The sequence below is a fragment of the Anas platyrhynchos genome, chromosome 8 (assembly GCF_047663525.1).
Source record: "Anas platyrhynchos isolate ZD024472 breed Pekin duck chromosome 8, IASCAAS_PekinDuck_T2T, whole genome shotgun sequence".
NCBI classification, from domain to species: Eukaryota; Metazoa; Chordata; class Aves; order Anseriformes; family Anatidae; genus Anas; species Anas platyrhynchos.
The window spans coordinates 23354407-23377353 of NC_092594.1; the positions used below are offsets into that span (position 1 = coordinate 23354407).

Consider the following 22947-nt stretch of genomic DNA (forward strand, 5'->3'; position numbering starts at 1 on the left):
CACCACCTGCTTCACTCTGCAATTGTATTCAATTTTCTCTGAGATATACAAAATGTATGAGGTCATTTAGAATTGAAGCATTCTCAGCACCTGCTAAGATTAGATCTTTAGAGGCAATAAAGCCAGCATAATCTGAACTCCAGGATCAAGCTAATTGGCTATGATGCCTTTTTTAAAACAGTGCCAAGCATATACTGTAGCCACTATCTGATAAGTAAATTGTTCCAGTGCAGCCTACCAGACAAAATAAATAAATAAATAAAAGCACACACAAATCCCAAATATTATTTTTGAATGAGAATCAAAGTAAATAATAAATGCATAAAGCACAGTGTGATATGAGGAGTTCCTTGGCACATAATTGGAATGTTTAATCGTAAAAAAATGTAGTTAGACACGAGTCATACAGCTCACCCCAAATGACTGAAAAGTCTTATGCATTTAATACTGCGTACTGTGAGTAATACAGGAAATTCTCCCTGAAGTATTTCCAGCTTAGTAGAGTCCCCTGATGCAATCCAGTGTTAGTCACACCGTGTGGGAGCACTCAGATAGCCACATCCTCTTCCCTGATTCAGATGCTGGCTGGATTCAGCCTTTAGCAATAAAGCTGTGAGATATTTGGGCTGTATTCCTTCATCTGCCTTATCATACATTTTATTTAAAATAGCTCACTGATTTCTCAGAACATCTCTTTAATAAACAGTTCCTGAAGAAAAGATTCATACTATTTTTCTTGAACAGGGCTTACAACCACAAGGCAAACTGTAAAGTATCAGCTTAGCAATGGGCTGGGAATAAGGAAGGTACCTCCCAGCTGAGAGACTCCAAGTTATTTGTGGTTAAAAGGCATGGGGATGTCCTGCCTAACCTACTGCAGAAGCATGGGTATAGGACTGGGCAATAAACTTCTGCAGACATCAGCATGTCTTCCTGTGCTTTTGCTTGAAAAGCAGGACTGGTAGTACAACATAGTTGTGCAGTCCTGAGGAAGAAGAGGAATAGAAGAAAACACTAAGAACAGAAATGATGAGCAAAGAAAGTCTCTCATCTGCTGTCCAGCTGCTTTTAGGAACAGAAAAACAGGATTATCTTGTTAGCATTCTTGTTATCATTTCTTGTTAGCAAAAAAAAAAAAACGTCAAAGACCTCAATGCCCCATTGGTAATTTAATACTTTTTCCTTTTGTCAAAAAACAAAACAAAACCACAAACTCACAACCTTGGGGTCCCAAATTCACATAAAAAGGAAATTACAACACATATGTGCCTTTTTGAACCATGAAATGAAAAGTTTTATTTTTATGATTTGCATAACACCACCTTGGAAAGCACTGGCAATATCCCAAGGGAAAGCTGATCTACTTTTTTTTTTTTCATCTCTACCTTGATTTGACCAATATCCAGGTTCATTAAAAACTTACGTACTGCAGCTAGGCTAGAAAACTCTAACAGACAAAACTTAGCTGAAATCAGATGATTTTCTATGGACTCTCAGTAGCATTTGTGCATCCAAGTCCTGCCAAGGAATTTTTTCCTTTTCAACTGGGATGCCTCTCACTAATCTTTTTTGAAGTGTAGAGATTCCTGGCCACTGTTCCTCCTTTATAAATAAGACTTACTTGAGTTATATTAAAACAAATTAATCTAAAAATGCACAAATTCTCACTTTCAAAGAATGAGAATGTGTTAAACAGCTAGACCATCCATGCAAGACTTTTATATATATATATATATATATATATATATATATATAAAGAATAGGTCATACAATGCAGTGACAAAATGAATGAGATGACTCTAAATTGAAAGTCAGTATGAGGTAGTTGGGATGCTTAAATAAAGCCAGAACAATTTAATGAGGGTGCTGGGAAAAATAATTATTATTTTAAATATGATGATAAATATTACTTCAAATTCACTTAGGTGAATTTGAAAATGCAAATACCTCACTATGCCTAAATTTATTACTTCAGCTGAGTCTTGTGATGCTGGACAATTTTCATTTTATGAACACTATTGAACGCTGAATTTAAAAGATTTAATGTATTTAATCATTAGGCTCACTCAGTGTCCCCATTTTCCCTGCCATGACAGAACTTGGAAGAGCCTTTAGAGTTAGCAGTCTTTGAAACAGAAGCTTTAGGCCCTCACACTGATGACGCTGTCAAGACTGAACTATTCAATGCATTTCTTTAACACCAGGAAACAGGCCCCTTCAAGACCTGATTGAGATATGAAGTGAGACTTTCCCACTTAAAGCACAAAGTTCCATTAAGTTAAATTAAATTGTAAATTTTGGGTGATAACTTGAAAAAACACTACTCAGTATAGAAGCAACTAAGATTTTCATAGTTGTCTATCATTACAGCAGGCTTTGTTTGTTGCTTAAGTCAGAACTGCTATGATTTTTTCTTATTATTTCAACTGAAATTTAAACCAAAACTGTTGCACCAGATACTACAAAATTAAAACTAAAAAAGCAGACAATATTGCCTTTGCCACATTAATTAACTACGGTGAGTTCTATTAACTCATGTTCTCTTAAGATTCCATTTAATAGATGTGTTGTTTGTTAAAGTCAAATAATCAGATGTCTTGCAAGAGATTAAATGTCAGAATCAGAGAGGAGATGGGGCAGACGAGCCTTTAAAACCCCCTTTATTCTTCACTATATCAGCTGATCTGGTAGACACTAATCATCACTTAAAGGGAGAAAGAATAAAGTAGTGCTTGTTTCATCAGCTGAGGATGAATCAGCAGTATCTTAATAACATCTCTTCAACTATCTGCATCACGGACCTAGAGTAGTGCTGTTGTGCAGAGGTTACCCCAGAGAATATGTCATTGTACGGATTTCCCAATTATGTCTGCTTTGTACAACAAATTAAGTGAAAAATCTGGGCATTAATGTCATGAATGGCCAATGGAAGGCTGAATTTTTCTTGCTTCATTTTTTTTGGAACCTCCTTGTGGTGCGACAAGGTTTGTGATCTGCTGCCCTCCGATGGATACTTACAGAGGTTACGTCTAGAAGAGCAGGACTGTGCAGGCACGGCAGGAGCACCATGCTTGAGACCATTAAACTTCTTTAAAAAGCACTACAGGAAAAAAAAAAAGAAAAAAAAAAAAGTAATAAAGTGCTAATTATATTATATTGGTACATATTATATATATTATATATTGGTACATATTATATGTGGTACATATTGTGTACCACATTTAGCATCAAAAATCATATCTGGGTCTCATTTCTTAATATTGCTATTTATTTATTTATTTATTTTGTCAGGGTACTTTTACATCCAAGTAGACATTTTCTAGTTCATTCTATGACACATCGACCCTTTTCAATCAGCTCTCACTCTTTCATGATTACATATGTAACATAACACATTCAGTAATGATATCCCAGTATTGCATCTGATAATGCAATTAATCTGCCTGCTAATCATCTCTTCATGATTATTATTGATATCCTAGACCTCAGTTTAGCATTAATGTTTAAAAATAAAACCATGAAGACTTGCTAGGTTAAGCGTTTTCTTTCTGTCATGCACAATTCCTCTAAAAATATTTATCTGTATTACCGGATATTTTAGAACAAGAGATGAATTTGACATGTAATGTCTTGCCACTTCCACAGGGCCCCACAGAAATCCGGTGTGTGAGGCTCCCTCAGCTCTGCAGTGATCTAAGACACTGGATGTTAAGATCACCACGTTAAAGAATGCATATGTCCTTTCTTAAAACTCTCTATGGTGATGCTGGTATTAAGGCAAAATGGTTTTGTGAGGGTTATAAAAGCGTAAAAAGGTTGCAAAGAGACATTTGAAACACATTTTCCCTCACTAATTTAGCGATGATGAGGTGCTGATTAAAGGGAACCACATACACCTATTTGGAGCAAGATTCAGGAACAATCTGGGTGTGCCCCAACACGGGTACCAACAGCTCTTTTTCTCCTCTGACCTCAGCCTTCAGTTAAAAATGAAGTAAGTTTCTATTTGCCCTATGTGGATGTGAAAATAATCTTAAAAATGTAAATCCTGTGAATTCGTGGAATACCTTGAGAATCCCGCAAACCCCTTGTTTTCTCAGTAAGGGGTGAACTCTCATATGATACCGTTGTTAACGAGTTAGACGTTTCATTCCTTCCTGACAGAATGTCCCAAGAAGGTACCGAGTTGGGTAACCCGGCCCAGTTTACACCAGCCTAGCACCAATTCTTACATTTTTCGGGACACTGCATGCGTGTGGGTTCACATCAAGAAGTATTGTGCACAAGTTGATTGGGAAAATTATAAATCAAGCTTTGGCCAAAAAAATAAATAAAAAAATCCACCATGTTATATATGGAGTGGTAATTCGTGTCGATAAGATGATTGATATTAATAAAGAAGGGGGAGATGTGGGAGTGTGGCCATGGGAGTCGGAAAGCCCCGTGGTTGATGGTAACATCAGACTCTTAACGATGAGGCCATCAGGAATGTAAAAGAGTTTAGAGGGAACAAAGAAGGGTGATTCAGGAGACTCCATGCAGTCTCGGGTTGCTTGTTCTCTGTTCTCCGGCCGTTGAGGCGTGGAAGTTTCTGGGTGTTTGCTGTTGTTGTTGTATGCAAAGTTGTTTGACCAATGAGAAGTTGTTTTTGAAAAGCATTGCTGTGGGGAGAAGGGTATAAGAGGGGAGCCTGTCCTCGAGATAAAAAAAAAAAAAAAAAAAGGGAAACACGATGAAGTTGCGTCATCAGTAAAGAAGTAGAAAGAAGGAATGAAAAGGAACAGGCTGGCAGAACGGAACGGAGACCAGGACGGGAACAGACACATTGATCGCCTCATGAAGATGGGTTTGGCCACACTCAGCAAACCGCTCAGAGAAGCTCGTACTGAAAGTTGCTGGAAACAGGCGCACCGGAGCTGGGAAGAAGCTCAAGCTGAGAGAAGCGGAGCCGCGCACACAACTGCCCCTCGCTGGTAAGCAGCCGGGCATTATGGGGAATCATACGTCCTTAGGAACAAAGACTGTCCTGGTAGCCTCACAGCTTATTCTCTTTATTAACAATCGGACAGTTAATGATCCTGAAATATGGGACCAAATTGAGGTCAAGGTGTGCGACTCCGCAACTGAAAACGACAAGGTTGCAGTGGGATTTCTTGGCACCTGGCGAGCAGTCCCTGAGGCCTTAAAAGAGCCCTGTGGGACCGCAGTCACAAACGTGTGGTTTGCCAGACAGTGAGGGAGCTGCGGGCTCCTTTACTGATCCTTCTGCTACGCCATGGGGCCCTCTGCCGCTACAGCCACCGAAGGCTTTTGCTGTTACGCCCCCTGGTGACCTGGACGTGCCTTTTGACCCAGGCCCTATTGGCCTTGAAAAGGAGATGGATATGCTTTTCTTCGATCTATGAAGAACGGGATACATAAGGCCTGAAGACCGAGTTGCTTGACAACTTAAAGCAAGACATACTGTTCAAAAGGAATGGAAAATGGAGACTGTTAAGTCATGGAACTTAAAGGATTGTTTGTTACCTTTCCTGATTTTACGTATGTGTAGGCATACTCGGGTTTAGTATGTAAAAGCAATGTTCTGTACATTTAGAATGTTTGATGTTCATGTGTGCGTGTTGGTGGAGTGTAGACTCCCCGCGCACCCAGCGCTGTTTAGTTGCCTTTTATACCTTTTATAAATATTCTTTTATAAATATTCCTAAATTCAGACTGAGTTGAGACTTCATTTATAACAAATTTGTGACCCCGACGTGATCTTCTTGGACTTTGGATCTGCGACCGGTAAAGAGAGGCGCCCCACATAGCGGCCCTTGCCGATAGTGGTGCTACAGTCCAACAAGATTTCGAACATAAGAGGCAAGCAAAGAACCAAGAGCTCTCCCTTTGTGACCCATAATTCTGCGTGCGAAGACCCGAACAAAGATGCTGTTCAGTTGGGTGGGATTTGGTTGTGTGACTGTGTGTAAGGGTGTGACTGAGACAGTACTTAGTTCCAATCGAGCGCGGAGGTCTTCTAACCGCGGTTCTGATCTCCTGTGAGGGCCTCAGTCAGTGAAGGACCTAAGCGATTGCTCTAGGAATTCGTGGGTGGGCTAACCACTTGCAAGGCACCTCTAGACACAGGCACAGCCAGGGATTCGAAACCTCTTTGAGGGTTCCAGGGACTCGGAACTTATTTGAAAGTTCCAGGATGGGTCAGGTGAAAAGGGACCCATAACAGGAACTTGGAAGATTGAGTCTACTCCTGGAGATTTGAAAGTTAGGCTTAAAAGAACTTGAAGTATATCGGGGCATAGCTCCCCCCGTTGGATGCTAATTGTAGTGATCGAAGTAATAGGTGGGAAGTATACCTAGAGGATTGGTTATTTATTTTGATCAATCGAATTTGATGTGTATGGTGCTGCTAGTGATGATTATTATACACTCCATGGAATGAGTTGGGTGAAATATTATTCCAACCATTGCTAAAAACTTGTTTCTAAATCTTGCTGAGAATATTGTGAAAGCATTCTTTTATGGTTCAATTGGACTTGGCCAAATTTGAAGCCAAGACACGAATTAATGATATTCAAAAGAAGAGGGATTGTTATATATGGAGTATACTCCCTATATAGCACTCCTGATTTGTATGTATGTATAGGCATACTCGGTTTTAGTATGTAAAGCAATGTTCTGTATATTTAGAATGTTTGATGTTCGTGTGTGTGTGTTGGTGGAGCGTAGACTCCCCGCACACCCAGCGCTGTTTAGTTGCCTTTTATACCTTTTATAAATATTCTTTTATAAATATTCCTAAATTCAGACTGAGTTGAGACTTCATTTACAACAACCAGAACTTGAAAATTCAGATCCTTTTCTAAAAGGTTCAGCCAAGCTGATTGCGTCTTTGCGAGCCTTTCCCCAGCCTTTCACCCGCTATTTCACCACACACCGCTGAGCCCCGTGTGCAGTCCCACTCAGTTGCCTGTCGCCACGTCCCGAGCCATTGCGCGCTCCCCGCCCACCTTCTCCTCGGGAGGGAAACCTCCGGCCCCACAGCCCCCGCTTCCCCGGCTCCTCAGGGCCGTGCCGGTGACCGGCTCCGCCCTGGCGGCTCCGCGCCCTCCCCTAGCGGGCGGGAGCGCGGCGGCTACGGGCGGTGAGTTGTGGCGGCGGGCTGCGGCCCGGCCCGGCGGGGGAAGGGGCCCCGGAGCGAGCTGGGCCTCGTAGTCCGCTCCCGGCCGGGTGGGGTGGCGGCCGGCTGCTGCCCCGTGCAGGGAGCGGGGCTTGGAGCCCTCGGGGCGGCTTCGGTCCGTCCTGAGTCGTGTCGCTGCGCCGGGCGCGTGCCTTTTCCCCAAAGCCCAGCCGGAGCCGATGGAGCAGGGCCCGTCAGGGAGGGAGGGAGGTCCGCTAGTGGCTGGCGCTTTGTGGCCTTTCAGACTTCGTACTGTGAACGCGGAGTGCTCCGAGCTGCCAGTGAAAGCATGCCAAGTGCCGTGTAAAATGTCCGAGTGCCACAGCTGCAGCATGAGGGAGAAGAGTAAAACAAAACCTGATCCATTTCCTCCCTTTACATTGTAAAGTTTGTTTTTCCATGCTTGGTTGTCTCTATTTCGTGGAGGCTACAGAAGGTGAAGTGACGAAATACCGTAGTGTGGCAAATCTCCGCATACGGCACTTTTTAAGTTCAGTGTCCTTAGTAAGAATAAGCAGCTTCCCTCAGGCCAGCGTGATTAACAAGTTCTGTTGGCTTGTCCTGTCAGGAATTAGTTTTATGTGGCACAAAAAGCTGTGGAGAAGGGCCGGTGAGATGGCACCATTTCCTTCTCTGAAGCTTTTGCACTCTGGGCACGTATGAAGATGCAGTCCTTCAAAGACTTCACAAAGTTTGGCTGAGAAACTTCTACGTTTGCATATCCAATGGGTATTAAATCCAACACAAGCATAATAGTGATTGCATTTAGATTACTGTGGTGGCTGAAGGACTGGTGCTGGTTTTAATACCTTGATTGTTACTGAGAGTGCAGAGTAAATGAGACTACGTTCTGCATGGAGAAAATGCACCAGCTGAAGAGAGCTGACAAGTTTTTCAAACTCAAAGGCATTATTATAGAGATGGTATAACTGAAGTTCAAAAATTAAGGGACAGTGGCATTTGGTACAGTTTCAACAGGGAAAAAAATGACTTAATCAGAAACATGTAACTTCACAAAAGATTTTCCAGTGCTACAGCAGCATCACAGGTTAGGGCACTGTATGGCCAGGAACCTGTGCAGCTGCTGTAAAGTGAGTTAGAGACCCTACAACTCTGAGGCTGTCTCTATTTGAGTGCTTATAAAGCGCAGCATGAGCTAAATGGTTGTTAATGCACAGATATATTCTCAGAGTTCACATGACAAAGTCTTCTTGCATATTCTAGGTTGGTTGAAATCACCAAATCTCCTGAGTTTAAACCAGATTGACAACCAGAATCAAAACCACATGTATCTTCCTCCCAGCCCCACTAAAAACATCATGTTGGTCTTTCTAATAGCCTTCTTAGCTTCTCAACCCTGAATAAATAAATAAATAAAAATAAAGGAAGCTGCAGGAATAGTCATTTTTTATCCTTCTTTCCCTAGTATGTTGACTTTCCTGTTTTCTGTACGACTATGCAAGCCTAAATTCCAGAAGGACTGACTATGACTAAAAGCATGAAGGCTTTAGAGCACTGAAAATTAGAATGGGATGAAAAGTATTCCTAAACGTTAATTTCTGAATTTCAGACATGACTCTTGGTCAAAAAGTTTGTGTCTGGTTCCAAGATTGAAAAAGGAAACATTCAGAAAGAAAAAATTAATACCTTTCCCCACAAAGACCAGTGTGTTGTCTGTGTTTGAAGAACCTTACAAATTTTTAGAAGAGTTGAATAGGATTTGCAACACCCTTGTAGCAGTCACGCACTGTGTAACTTTCCTGAAGTGGAAGAAACTTTCTGTTTGGATGAGAAAAACTTACCATAGGACATTATAAAACATCCCATTGACAAAACGCGTCGAGGTAATAATTAAGCATGCAATCATCCTAAAAGTAACAATAATTCTCTTGACCCTGTAGTATGTGTTAATATGTCATATAAAATAATAGTGTGAATGTGTGTGCGTGGAAAAAAAGAGCGGGTCGTGCTTGCTTTTTGACATCAGTGTGGGTAATTGTCTGGGTATATTAAGGAGGCCTTTGCCTTTACTTCCTTGAGTAGCTTAAATGGAAGCATTCAGTGTTGCAGAACTGCAGAGAGAAGAGTATTTCCTGGAAAAGCATCATAAAGATTTAAATGCAGCAGGACAAATTTTCCATACTGGGGCCTGGACTTGGCTTTTTGAGGTTGTTCTACAAAATATTTTTTCCATTATGTTCCTTATAAAGTTTTGACAATTTCTACAGTTCTGTGGAGTTAAACGTGGATATCAGTTTTTAGCTCAGGTGTTCCAGGTACCTTCAGAGATTGGCGTGATACGGATCTGGTGCCCCTCATGCAATGTGGTTTTGTGTGATTGCCTCACATGAAACAATGACCTGTCACATACCATATTTTCATGCAGCAATAATGTGAGAAATATTTACAGATTTTTATTTTTATTTTTTAATTAAGGTTGCAAGTTAGTTTTGTTTGGAAAATTCTGATTTCATTTTGCTACTCCTCAGTACAAAATGAAAGAGGTAAAGATACGCATGTTTGTCACACTGCAGTAACTACTGCAGTTATTTGCAGTACAAGTAAGGCTGACTCTTGGAAGAACAGCACTGTTGCAGTTACATTATAAGATAAGATAATATCCATACATTATGCAAGTAGTTTTTGTCAAAATATGCAGTGAGAAAGGCTTCACTCTGTACTTGTGAGAGATTATGTCAAATATACCAAGTGCATATTGGTGTATTATTAAAACTGTATTATTAAAAGTGACCTAAAATGTATTTGCAGGTCTTATAAAACATATATTTATTTTGTTTCTTTCAGAGTATCTGCTGACTAGTGTAAAATATTCAATTCTTGTTTATTTTTGCTACTCGTTAGGCCAGCAGAGTTGAGGAAAATAATAGTGTTTCTCCTTTTGAAGGAAATGTCAGTGAATTGCATACTTGCAGGTCACTAAGTGGGCATACACTGATATTACTGAGGATCTAATTGAGTTAGCTACAACTCAGTAGTGTGTGGGAAAGCCTGTATTTTCAGAGCTGAGGCTGAGTTTGTAGCACTGGTGTAAAAGAGGCAAAATGAACATACTTTTACAACTTAACTCATTCAATGAGGCACCTTTAAAAGGAATATTTGTGGACCTTTTATGTTAGCTTACATTTAAAATAGAAGGAACACTTTCTTGTTGTAATAAATCAATTCTTCATGAAAAAGTAATGCTGTACTATTATATTTAATTACCCTCTCAGCTTCTCTCTGCAAAGCTTGCATGGTATTGTTTTACAGGTGACAATGTTAATATTTTCTAATAAAAGTAGTGTATTATTTTTTCTTTTTTAATTTTCTTTCTGTTTTCAGGTAGCAAAGTCTGGAGGGAAGTGGGGGCTGCCTATTCCTAAATAAGTAAGCTTTGGAAAACAAATTTAATAATCGTATATCTGTGCCTACTGTATTTCTAATTTAGGTGTATGGGTTATATATTTTTCTCTTACAAATTCCAGTCATTTTGACAACATCATCCAATGCACATGTTTAAACATACATCCTGAAAGCAGTTAACTTAAGTCCTAGCTCTTACTTCTTTTTTATGGTTATTGATTAACAGGGTTCGTTTTCTGTAGTCCGTGAATGACCCATTACACCACATGGAACATCTTTCGTAGCTCTCTGTTTTCTCCCTTTTGATGTTTGCCCAGTCATTGAGGCAAAACTTAGAATAGTTACATAAATTGTGTAGGCCTGCATCTGCAGTGTGATCTTGAGTATCTCAGTTGCAAAGTGCATGATTTTAAACACTTGAAAATTGAGACCAGTTTTAATGGGGTGTGACTTAAAAAAAAAAAAAAAGATTCTTTTTATTTCGCGTCTTAACTGGCAACTCGGATAACAAATTTTATTACACAAACATATTTTCACAATTCTAACAGAGACTTTGAAATGCATTTAGTCTTAATTTTCATCCAAAGGAAAACAATGACAACAACAAAACAGCATTTTCAGATAGAGGAAACTTTTCCTTTGTATGACATTCAGAAACATTTTTAAGCCCTGGTAATAATTTACTAGAACTGATTTCAATGAAAGAAAATTTCTGAAAGGAGGAAAAGAAGGTCTTATCTTTTAAAATTACTTAGTGATTCTTTAGTTTACTTAGGTTTCCTTAGTTTAGGAAACTTGTTCCTGGAATCTGTAAGTTTTTTTCAGGTTATATACTTATTATACAGGCATGCTATGTGCTTCACGAAGCTTCAGTTACCTTGGCATTAGAACATACCAGCTACGAGCAGATTTGCTTTCTAGATCTATCAAGCTTTCAGCCTCTGATGTAAGTATTCCATCAACTTCATAGATAAAACTATTTAACGCAATATTTTAGAGATGCACTGATTTTGTAATGTTGCCAATAAACATATATTAGCTGTACTTTCTTTACTTCTTGTTACATTGACTCAAACTTTTAACATTAAGACTACAGTAAGTTATTCCTACCAGTGAAATATTTAGCCACACTAGCACAACAGTTCGGCAATCATGGCTTTGTGTATCCTTTTCAGTCTTTAAAGTCAGAGCTGCAGGTACCAGGCCAGGAGGATCGCCTAGTTGTTAGGGCACTAGCCTGAAATATAGGAGACTGATTCGATCCCACCTTTATCACAGACTCTTGGTAAGTCAGTTAATTCTTTTGTCAGTTTTCTGCTAATGAAACGCAAGTAGTATTGCTTCTTGATGCTGCAATAACAAGGGATGTATAAGTACCTCAAACTTAATTTTATACAGAATCTTCTTCATTTCCCAGCTTAACTGCTTATGAGGTTGTGTAACTCCAGTTTAAGTCTTTCAGTTTTGTTGAGAGAAAAAAGCATTGCAACACGATGGGTGGCTGCAGGTCATGCTCTGCATTGCATGTAGAAGACTGGATTGTAAATTGTCCTCTGAGGTCAGAACAGGAGTTCATCTAGTCAGCAGCTTGGGTCAACCAACGCACATGTGAGATTGTCCAAAACAGGTGTTGAAACTATTATGCAGACAACCGTAGAATAGTTGGCTTATATGAGAGGCTTCTTTTAACATACAAGCCACTTTGGGGGCTGGATTTTACCTGAGTCAGTTTTTCGTTTTCTGTAAGTATTTGTATTCTACTTAATGTACCTGGATATTCTTACTGACTATGCTGAAATCTAATCCTGTTTTTCTTTTTGAATTTACTTAAGATTTTGGCTTCAGCTGTAGTTTTCAACATTGAATTTCACAGTTTAATTATATACCATGTAAAAGTATTTACTTTTGTCATTAAACATATTCCCATTCAATTTAATCATGAGTTTCTTTGTATTATGAGGAAAGATAAATACAAGTAGCATCTGACTTTCCATCTAAAGCAATCAGTGATAGGGAAAGCAGGAGGTCAGAATTAGAACTTGATGAGGACATGCCTGTCTTGTTTAATGCTGATCTTAAAGTCATGGAAATCCTATCCTTGTGCCTAAAAATGGCTTGAAGACGATCAAGCTATGATGTAACAAGGTTAAAGCAAAAAAGATTCTTAAGGAGAGAATCTCTTCTGGGAGAAAGAATGCTTCTTAGGGTATCATTTATAAATGCAAGGTATTTTGCTTACTTTCTCAAGGTAATGGGTGGCTCTGAAGTCTGCTGTATGTTGAACCCCTGATGACTAATGCAGGTCCAGCTATTCCATTTTAAAGCTAGTTTCAAGGAACAAGAAAAACTAAATAGGAAGACATAAAATACTAAGTATTTAAACTTAAAATAGTATGAGGGCTGTAACACTCAAAGGCTTTTTTTCTTAACTACTTTTTTGGCAAGGGAAAGTTAGTTACTGCAATTAAAATTTCTGTTACATTTAAGGATAAAATCCTACAGTGTGGATAAGTCTTTAGCTTTCAGTAGATTGAAACAATTTCAAGAAGAGTTTGTCAACAGAACAAATTTCCCATGGTACTATACAGAATTCTCATTTTTTAACTGTGAAGATTCAAGGTGAGATTTCCTTTTCCTTGTAGTGTGAGTAGTGATCTGGTATGTGGAAAAAAAAAAAGTGTGCGTTAGAGAGGCTCAGACTAATACTTGTGTTACTGATACTTACATAATACAGCCAGGGGTTAATTTACTAAGACAAACGTTGGAAAATTGGATTCATCTTTTAAACCATGTGTTTTTCAATAGATGCAGTACAGATCACCTACTCAGAACTCTCTCTTAACTGTGTTGTATGTTCCATATCAGGAAGTACAACTTCACCTGTCTAGTTACTTCAAATATATATTTTTTCTTCCTGAGGATAAATGAAAGATGTCACTGTTTGGTTCCTCTGGTACTTACGTATTACGGATGAGGTCAGAATTAAATCTGTACAGAAGACGTACAGTAAGTAGAGAAATATCTGTTAGCTTAGTAATATGATTTTCCGTTTTTCAAAACATTCCATATGTGGTAGTTTTTTTATTTTTATTTTTACTGTAAACAGGTTGAGCACAAATGTGTGCCTGTGTAATACTTCAACTACGAGTTAATTCCATCGATTCAAAGTTGAAACTTTGAGTGTAATGGCAACTTAGACATCTCACAGTGTGCTAGCTGGAGTATGCTTTTTTAAAATTTCTCACAGCATAATAGCAAGCAGTCTTACATGAAAGCCACTAAAACGAGTAGTCTGACTAAAAGAAACAGCAGTATTCTGGAGTTTTGGGGGACTTGTTTTCTGTGTGATTTTTTTTTTTTTTTTTCTCCTCAGTATCTAGCTGGTTTACAGATAGAAACGGGCATGCACTGCTTTTTTGTTGTTGTTGTTTGTACATACAAATAAATCTGTTGATTTTATATTCATTTTTTCTTTCTTAGCTTAAATATACCTGAACTGTCAGTAAGTTTTGCTCTGCCTTTATAGGGAGGACTCAGTAAAAGGCTATTCTAATGATGTTTTCTAAGGCCTTAGCTAAAGTTCAGAATATACAGCAAAAAAAACATGCTCTAATGTGATTTTGCTGTGTTGTAATTAAATACTTAAAAGTGTTGAAAGTCTGAATGAAAACATGAAATGTCTCTCCTATTTTCTTGTTAGCTACCAATTTAACAAATAAAATTGCATAGAAAACACACTTCCCAAACTGGATTGGGCTAGAAATAAATTAGTCTTTAAATCCTTAGTGTATCATACAAAAGAAGAAGAACGAATGTATCCTTTTTTAATTATTTTATTTTTAGGTCATCTTCTCAAGTTATTGACCTACATTATGCCTCTGCTCCATTCTTGCTGCAAGTTCAGTGGGTTTAGATGATAATGAATGAGAATTTAGGACATTTTTGTGTATTTTCTTCTTAGTCCGTATTCAAGCTATTATAGAAGCTTTAATGAAAGACTATGTCTATAATTCTGTGTAACAACTGAATGCAACTGGCAATGCTGTATTTGAGAAAGCATGAAAGAGGGTTTGTCCTGCATAATCCAACAATAAAGTATTTTGTCTTTCTTAACAAAACCCTTATGTCTGTATATCTCGATCTTGCAGACAATGGCCTTCAGACACAAAAACACAAGACGAATTGAAGGCCTTGACAGCAATGTGTGGTAAGTAAAAGGAAAATATCAGCAAATTCAGAAAATATCTTTGGTGGATATATTTTCTTTCCAAATTCATAGTTACTACTAATAAGAACATGCATAGCACTTGCTGTCTCTGCTGAAATATATTTGGCATCTGTTTAAGACAGAAGCAATTAATTAAATTCTGTTAAAGCTCAAAAATAATAATTTAATTTACCTTTTAACATTAGGCTTAGGATTCTGTGTATTTAGTAAACCATATGAGAGAAGGATGGCTCTTGGGTGTGGTAGTATTTCTGGCTTTCAAATTTAAATGCGAGTATTGTTGAGTAATTATTTCACTTACACTCGCTTTTTGTTTCCCAAATTAATCTGATTTTATTTTTAAACCATTATAATTGCCTTGATAATTTAAATCATTCATTTCAATACGCTTTTTTTTTTGTAGGTATTAAATTGGTCTCAAAGCACTATTGCCATCACTGGTAAAGATGGGATTTTGTTAGATGATGATAATGATGTTTTGGGCTTACATTAGTGTGTATGTATGTGTGCGTATGTTACACATGTAAGGTATTTTGTCATCTGTCCTCAAACTCATTTTTAGCAGTTTGTTTTTGATTGAACTGTGATGCATTTTTTGTTGTTGTTGTTTTTTTCTTTTTTTTACTAGTCTTTAATGTGTATAAGGGTGAAATGTAAGACTCCTTCATGAAACGAGGAAAAAAGTAGTTGTTCAAGAATCCTAACATTAGTTTCTGGCAGGGAACTAGTAACAGTTAATAAAGAGCTTGCAGCAGTTTGTTCTCTAAAATCACACACAAAATTATAGTGCTCTGAGATGACTCGACAGTTTAAGTGACACCTTCACTTGACGGTATCTAACCTTTAAATCATTTAACATACCTGTTCTAATTGGGTCTACTTCATTTTGCGAAGAGGGTAGTATTTCATTTCTGCCCATGTCCAGAGATACCACGCATCCAAGCACAGTTCTGCTGGCAAGAAAGTTATTCTGTGGAGGCAGGAAATAAACCGTTTACTGGGTTCCTGTGTGACTCCTCTGCTTACTTAACATTGTCCCAACACCCATCTTGCACTCTACATAAAGATGTTTACACTGCTGTGAGTTTGGCAAAGCAAAATATTTTTTTTGTCTTCTAATGTTGATGAAGGAGAAGATAATTCTGTTTGGTATGTTAAATTTAAGCTGTTTTTTTCCCTTTAGGGTTGAATTTACAAAGGTGGCAGCAGATCCCTCAATTGTTAATCTTGGTCAAGGCCTTCCTGATATATCCCCTCCCAGCTATGTTAAAGAAGAGCTGGCAAATGTAGCAGCAGTTGACAGACTGAACCAGTACACACGAGGCTTTGTAAGTACTGTGGAACTGGAGGATCCAAGTTCAGGGAGAAAATTTAAGACTTTAACTTGGTTTTACCAGTAGTTTGTACTCTTATGCCCCTAGTTTTCTTAACAGATTTATCAGTTACTAACCAGCGTCCTCTGTGTAGGCTTCTTCAAGGCAGAAACTTTTAGCAAGAGCAAAATGGTAGAGCATGAAATTGCATGACCCTTCAAAGATGATATAAATCAATGCAAAGGTTAAAGATCGTAAATTACACATTTACTGCTGATTATGGTCAGTGTAAACATGAGTTAGATAGGCTAAACCTAGAATGAGACAGAAGTACTTGATATCAGCTGAGACAACCTCCTGGATCAAGAAAAGATTCACCCATAACATTAGTAGAAATGAGGAAGTGATTGAAAGAGTAAGGTTTTGCCTCTGGAGGACAGTCACTACACGTTGGATAAGTTGTCTTGTAGCATTTAAGTCCTGAGCTGGGTGTGAATGTGTGGCATTTGTCATTGTCCAAGGCAGGGCAATGCCTGTTACTCTCTTTTAGTGTGATTGTTTTCTTGTTCCTGTTTGGTTTGTCTTTCTCACTTTTTGTGGTAAAGATAAACCATACTGCCCAACTGAGAATCATGTGTTAGGGTTGCTACAAGATCCTAAGGAGTCAATCTAATGTTTTTCTAGATGATCACATGATGTAGCAGTGGGAGGAAAGCATTGTACAGACTGGTAAGCCAGTGATTGAGTTGGTACTTGTAGCGTCATTGCTCATATATTCCAATATAACCTGTTGCCTGTTTTCTGAGGATCTGCATGTATTAGAACTGGGAGGGAGCAGCAATGGCCAGCAGCTCCCTCAGGGACAAACTATCACAACGAGCGGAGTAGAGGCTGCATCAGCCAGGGCCCAGTGCTGTGGTACCTGAGCAAGGCAGGCCAGGAGGTGGTAGCTGAGGTGAGGTGAGCCCAGATGGCCAGGAAGCTTGTGGTGGTGAGATGGTCTGAGGTCAAGCCAGGGGGTCAGCACACAAACCAGGCCCAGCAGTGTTAACCACGGTTAGACACAACCCAGTGGTTGCTGGGCAGGTCTAGAGGAAGAAGGCAGGTGCAAGTTCAAGCCACGAGATCAGCCCGCAGGTAGGGGCCTAGGATCAACAGGGGCTGTGGACAGGTACAGGCATGGCTGTAACAATTGCAGGCCAGCAAATGCAAAAGCATAGCACTTACATGGAGCCTTTGGACCAGGAGCAGTTGTTTGGGTAGAGGATACAGGTGAGGCTGGTGAGGGTCATTAAGGGATATTAGGGCACTTGGAACTCTGATAAGAATAGAACAAAAAATTCTGTACTTAATACAGTCTCATTGTCATCCCTATTTGGGTCACTTTGTTTAGTCACCTTTAGCTGATGGCAAGTGTGTGTGTGTGTGTGTGTATGTGTAAATCTCAAAAGTGTAAAGCCATTGTTTCATGGCACTCAGAAGACAGCTGGAATTTAGTGACCTTCTGGACTAAACGTGAATATGTTTACCAGCCACAATAAGTTAACTGAAAAGTCTATGCTTGCCAGCCAGACTGCGTTATGGAGGAGCCGTGGCACAGAATTGTTACAGACAGAATGGGCTACGGTCCCCTGTTGAGCAAATAACCACAGAACAATTCCCTAAAACAATTAGTGAGTTAAGCATAAATATAATTTTTCCACTGTGTGCAATTATTCAGTATTTAGTTGTATTTAGTTCTGTCCTTTTGCTCCTTACTTCTAAATTCCCTTGATATTTATGAACATTTGCAGTTGTTATACTGTGAATAGTAATTAAAGAGGATTTTTTAACCAATATTCTCATCTTCTGCTTTTGTGCATTCTCTACAAACTCCTGCAATTCTAAGTTTTTTTTGAACACAAGTATTTGTGGATAGCAAACGTGGGAGGGATGAATATGAATGATGCACATCCATCTGATAATTGAGACATTGTCCCAAGTGTCTGCAGCACTTGGGCCTCTTGTTGCCTGTGGGGCTGTGACCTAATGTGAGCTGGGTGGTGCAGCATTCCTGTGCAGTTGACACGCTCATGGGAAGAAATGGCTGTCATTTGAATCAGCAATGATTTGCAAGCCTTAATTCGTGGTAATGTTTTTGTTTACAGAGGGGTTCATGATTTTTTACCTTACATGTGGAGGTACAATATTCAATATTTTAGCGAAGGGCTTTTTTGTTACATAGCTGCATTTTCCTACAGAGCTGTTTTTTCATACTTGGTATAAAGATAGAAAAGATAAGAGATTTTCAGAACAGGAAAACTCTAGTCCTCCTGAGTAAACAGAAGTGTGCCGCCTTATTTATATGTTGTAGGTGGTCTTTGTTTTATTGTTTTCTTGTTCTTTGCACATTTTGGGAAGAATACATTAATGACTGTGTTCCTGCAGGAGACAAATGGTAAATGGTGCTCTGAGGTTTGGAGTATCATTATAGGAATCGTAATTTTGATCACAAGTGCTGTTTATCAGGAGTTTATAAAAAGGTTTAAAAAAATTTCCCTTGCACCAAAAAAAACTTCGTTGAAAGAAAACAAAAGAAACAGAAGGAGCTTCAGATGGAGATATGGTCAGGTAGGAAAAAAAGACTCTAAAAGGAATGAGGATGAACTAGTATTTGCTTCTCTCTTCCTATCTCTTGTTCTAGCTCTTCTGTAGGCTACCTGAAGCTATCCTGAGCTTCAGACAAATAACAAGACAAAAATTCAAAAGAACTAGATAAAAAAAATCCCCAAAGATACAAATAAAATCAAATAACTTTTCTTCCCCATGTATAAAAATTTTAAACCATACCACCTGTTGAAAACTATTAATACTGAGCATCCATCTCTCATTCTTATGCTCCAAAATGTATAATTTCCTTCCATGTTGGGAGGGGAAAAAACAGCAAAAAATGTGTTGCATTCCTGAGAATGTACAAAGCCCATCAGTTGCATTTCTTTGCTTTGGACAGGGGCATCCGTTGCTGGTGAAAGCCTTGTCTCAAGTGTATGAGAGAGTTTGTGGAAGAAAGATTGACCCTCTCACAGATATCCTGGTGACAGTAGGAGGTTATGGATCTCTCTTTAGTACAATACAGGCTTTAATTGAAGAGGGAGATGAAGTAAGTTTTTTATTTAAAATTCTCACTGAAATGACAATTTCTATGCCTTTTTGATAATGATACTGAAATTAATGGGGGGGGGGGATATTTCCTTGTGCCTACAGTGGACAAGAGTTTGTTGTTGCATTTTGCTTTCAGCGTTTCGTCAGTTTCATTTGTATATTGTATTCTCATCTGTATCCTTTATTCCTTTTTTGTTGCTCTGATAGTCACTTTTTTTTTCTTTAACAGTTCTCTGATCTTAGCTCTTCATGTTTGTTTGTTTATCTGCCATCTTTGGTTATCTCCCATCTTTGTCTGGCACTTTCACATCTCTGTGCAAGATCCAAGCAACCCTGATGTTATATGTTGACATCTGTAAAGTAACTAGAGAACAGCCTGTGTCTGTCAAAAAAAAAAAAAAAAAAAAAAAGAGTCGTGCTTATCATACTTAAACTGAGGGCATTTTATATGAAGTTATGTGATGGAAGAGGAACGTTCTGCAATTTTAAAACCAGGCAGGAGTGCCAGAAACATTATCAAGTTATATTACCAAAGCAAATCTGGAAATATGATGGCATCACACACTGAAGATTTTCTGTTTCTGATACTCATGATTATAATTTCAGGTAATAATAATAGAGCCGTTTTATGACTGTTATGAACCAATGGTAAAGATGGCGGGTGCGAAGCCTGTTTTTATTCCTTTGAGAAATGTGAGTAGCTTTTAAAAATATATTTATTATATGCAACTGTTCTTCCATACCTAATACAGTTTGATGAACACCTTGTAGGAGATGCTTTTCTCTATAGTTTTTCATAATATCCAATTATATAAAAATGAGATAGACTCACGCTATAGTGATCTAAAGTGATGATAATCCAAAGCAGGTAAAATATTTTCCTGGTATTAGTAAAAGTAGGACAACATTTCTCATTTAGTGTAATCAGCTTTCAGAACGCACAAGTTAATGTTCCTTTGTTTGGATGTGATCAGAAAATGTTTTCAGTAGAAATACAGGAAGGATGATCATATCAGTGATCATTCTGTATCTGCCACATCTCAAAATGTTCGGTTTCTGATGCCTTCAGCAACTTGTATAGTGATAGAATGTAATTTCTTTTCTAAAATCCACTTACTAAATAAGCATTTATGTGGTAGACATCTTCCTTATTGGCATCTTGGAAGGATTTTTATGGATGCAAAGTGTTGATGCTGTTAATGGAGGAGGGCTGAGGGGCTGTTTATGCAGTACTGGAGGGAGTAGGTGAGACTACTCCTTGTGGTGCCCTCCTTCTTAGGAATGGGGTTCCTCCATGGATTTTCTGTTTCATGCTTTCTTTGTTTGTTTGGCCCTCTCCCAGTAATGCACAGGTGTCAGAAAGTTATTACTGCCAGGCTCATTGTTCTCAGCAGAAGCAGACCCAAACTTTTGTCGTCCTCATGTAATGCCTCAGTGGAATGTATTTTTAACTGTTAGGCTGTTTTCCTGTAGATTAGGAAGGAAAGAGCTGATGTCCTAGTCCAGCAGGCAGTGATAAGTCTTTCCAGCCAAACATACACACACTTGTTCTAGTGTATGAGAAGGCCATAAACTCTCCTGTTGTGTGACTTCCTGCATTACACGCTATATGGTCAGTGTATGGGTAAGACAGACAGTGGCCAGGAGAAGACTGTTGCTGTCATAGAAATGTATCTTGCTCTTGGCCTCACTGCCTGTTCCTGGAGGGTGCCCCCTCCCAGGAGAACAGGACAAGTGGGATAAGTTGTGTGTGGTTAGTAAAGTGTCAGACGGTGATAACTTGAGCATCTCTGTTTAGTCTGTAACATGTTGCATCCCAGTAATGCATGTTAAGTTCTTGTTTATTTATTTTTAAGAAAAATGATGGAAACTCTGCATCTAGTGCTGATTGGGTCTTGGATCCTGCTGAACTTGCAAAGAAATTTAACTCCAAAACAAAAGCGATTATTCTGAATACCCCACACAACCCTATAGGCAAGGTAAGAGTCCTCTTTTAATGCTATTGTAATTTCAGAGCATGTCTTAAAGACTATGATTAATGCATTGCCCTTGCTTTCTTGCATTCTAGGTATTTACTAGAGAAGAGCTCCAGGTAATAGCTGATCTCTGCATTAAACATGATACCCTGTGCATCAGTGATGAGGTGTATGAATGGCTGGTGTACAAAGGAAAAAAGCACATCAAAATAGGTACTGATTTTTTTTTTTGTGTGTGGTATTGTAGAAGTGGCTGTGGAATGGTATTTTCTCCATTTAGTGAGGGCTATAGTAGGAGCATGGCATTACTGTAGAAATTGATTCTTAAAAATAACAAAAAAAAATACATATCTAAATGACCTTGCAGTGCTCAGCTACAGAGCTGCTGATCATACAGCTGTACTATGCTGATTGGATTGGCCATGCATGGGCTGAGTCTGTTTTGAAAGGCCTGTCTTCATGGCTGTTGTGGTGGCTTGATAGAGATACCTTCATGCGATTGTAATCTGAGTTAGTGCATCATACGAAGTTACCACAGTAACTGGTGCTTTATCCTGTCCCAATTACAAAGTAAAATGAGTTAGATTAAAGCTTTCTTGGTGGACTTAGCAGGTGGTTCATGCAAATAGCCGTCTTTAGAACCAAAGTCTCTGTGGGTGGTGCAAGGTAATCCATTTTCCTTTGCCATGGCAGCAGGTTTGAACACTGATGTTGTCAGTTGCACTTTGTCTTAGTAGACAGGTGGTGAATTCTTAAAACACAGTAACTTCATTGTTCATTAGTGTCAGTATTGTCATGTTAATGCTTCAAACCAAAACATTTACAGTTGAACAAAAGACATTCTGTAGTTTAGCAGAAAATGTAAAAATCCCTTGTAATGATAATGCACGTTAAAGCCTGGAAAGTTAGTCAACTTGGTTTTGGTATATACTCTGTAATGGATCCCATGACATTACCTTTTAACTTCATTGTTAAAATGACCGTACAACTTTCAGGATAAAACTGTGAAAAATAGCATTATTTCAGTAAAAGAAACAAGATCTATTAACTTCAGTTTCTTAGGCTTCTTTAAATCTACAAAAAGATAATACAAGAAAAAAATGAATGTTATGTCTCTAAAAGCTCCTGTTTCCATATTAACCTTTACATGTTCCATCAAATGCAATGACATTTCCTTTGTGAGATGCAAAATGGTTATTGCATCAATTTAGTGTCTGATTTGTTAAGTTATATTAAGAAATCATGGAGTTGCTAGCCACAGGTCATGAAATTAGTGCAGTCTTTGCTGTCACTGAGGCAGTTTTCTGCTGTGCGGAGCACTCAGTCATGTTTCTCATCGTTATCCAACTTCTGTAAAAACAGTGAACCTCCTCTAAGTAATGATTAGTGTTGCACTGGCAGATTTAGGGGTTCCGTGTTGTAACTGAGGATTCAAAACAAGCATCCCAACAAGCTGAGTGCAAGCCCAGGTAACAGACTTATGTGTGTCGGTTTGCGCTTTGTTAGTTATAAATTGTAATCAGAGTTGGTTGTGGTGTCATATAATGATGTGTCATGAAAGAATTTGCCTATTTAAAACCTGCTGCTTGTAAAAGTGATGGAGCTGATCTTTCCCCTGTGCCCTTTTGCTGCAGCTATTGTTCGAAATGATTTCTGTCTCCCAGGTTGAATTCCTATGACTGTGTGGCAAAACAGTATCACTAGAGGGCATTTGCTTTGAAATTCAAGTCTTCTGCAGTTTGTGAG

General features: G+C 38.7%; 1 protein-coding gene across 9 annotated transcripts in view; it reads left to right on the forward strand.

Annotated features, from left to right (window-relative positions):
* The window catches only part of KYAT3 (kynurenine aminotransferase 3), a 35158-nt gene that overhangs the window by 6151 nt on the left and 6060 nt on the right, over positions 1-22947 (forward strand). The window contains exons 1-11 of one of the 9 annotated variants that reach the window (XM_027463028.3): positions 6992-7144; positions 10523-10567; positions 11389-11489; positions 11719-11828; positions 13463-13549; positions 14692-14750; positions 15955-16099; positions 19074-19223; positions 19832-19918; positions 21082-21204; positions 21294-21414. In XM_027463028.3, the coding sequence (XP_027318829.1) occupies positions 13475-13549; positions 14692-14750; positions 15955-16099; positions 19074-19223; positions 19832-19918; positions 21082-21204; positions 21294-21414 (760 nt within the window). In that variant the 5' untranslated portion in view covers positions 6992-7144; positions 10523-10567; positions 11389-11489; positions 11719-11828; positions 13463-13474. Of the gene's footprint in view, positions 1-6991; positions 7145-10522; positions 10568-11368; positions 11490-11718; positions 11829-13462; positions 13550-14691; positions 14751-15954; positions 16100-19073; positions 19224-19831; positions 19919-21081; positions 21205-21293; positions 21415-22947 lie in introns of those variants that run through there. The other 8 variants (XM_072042012.1, XM_027463030.3, XM_027463027.3 and 5 more) reach the window with 8 other exon arrangements.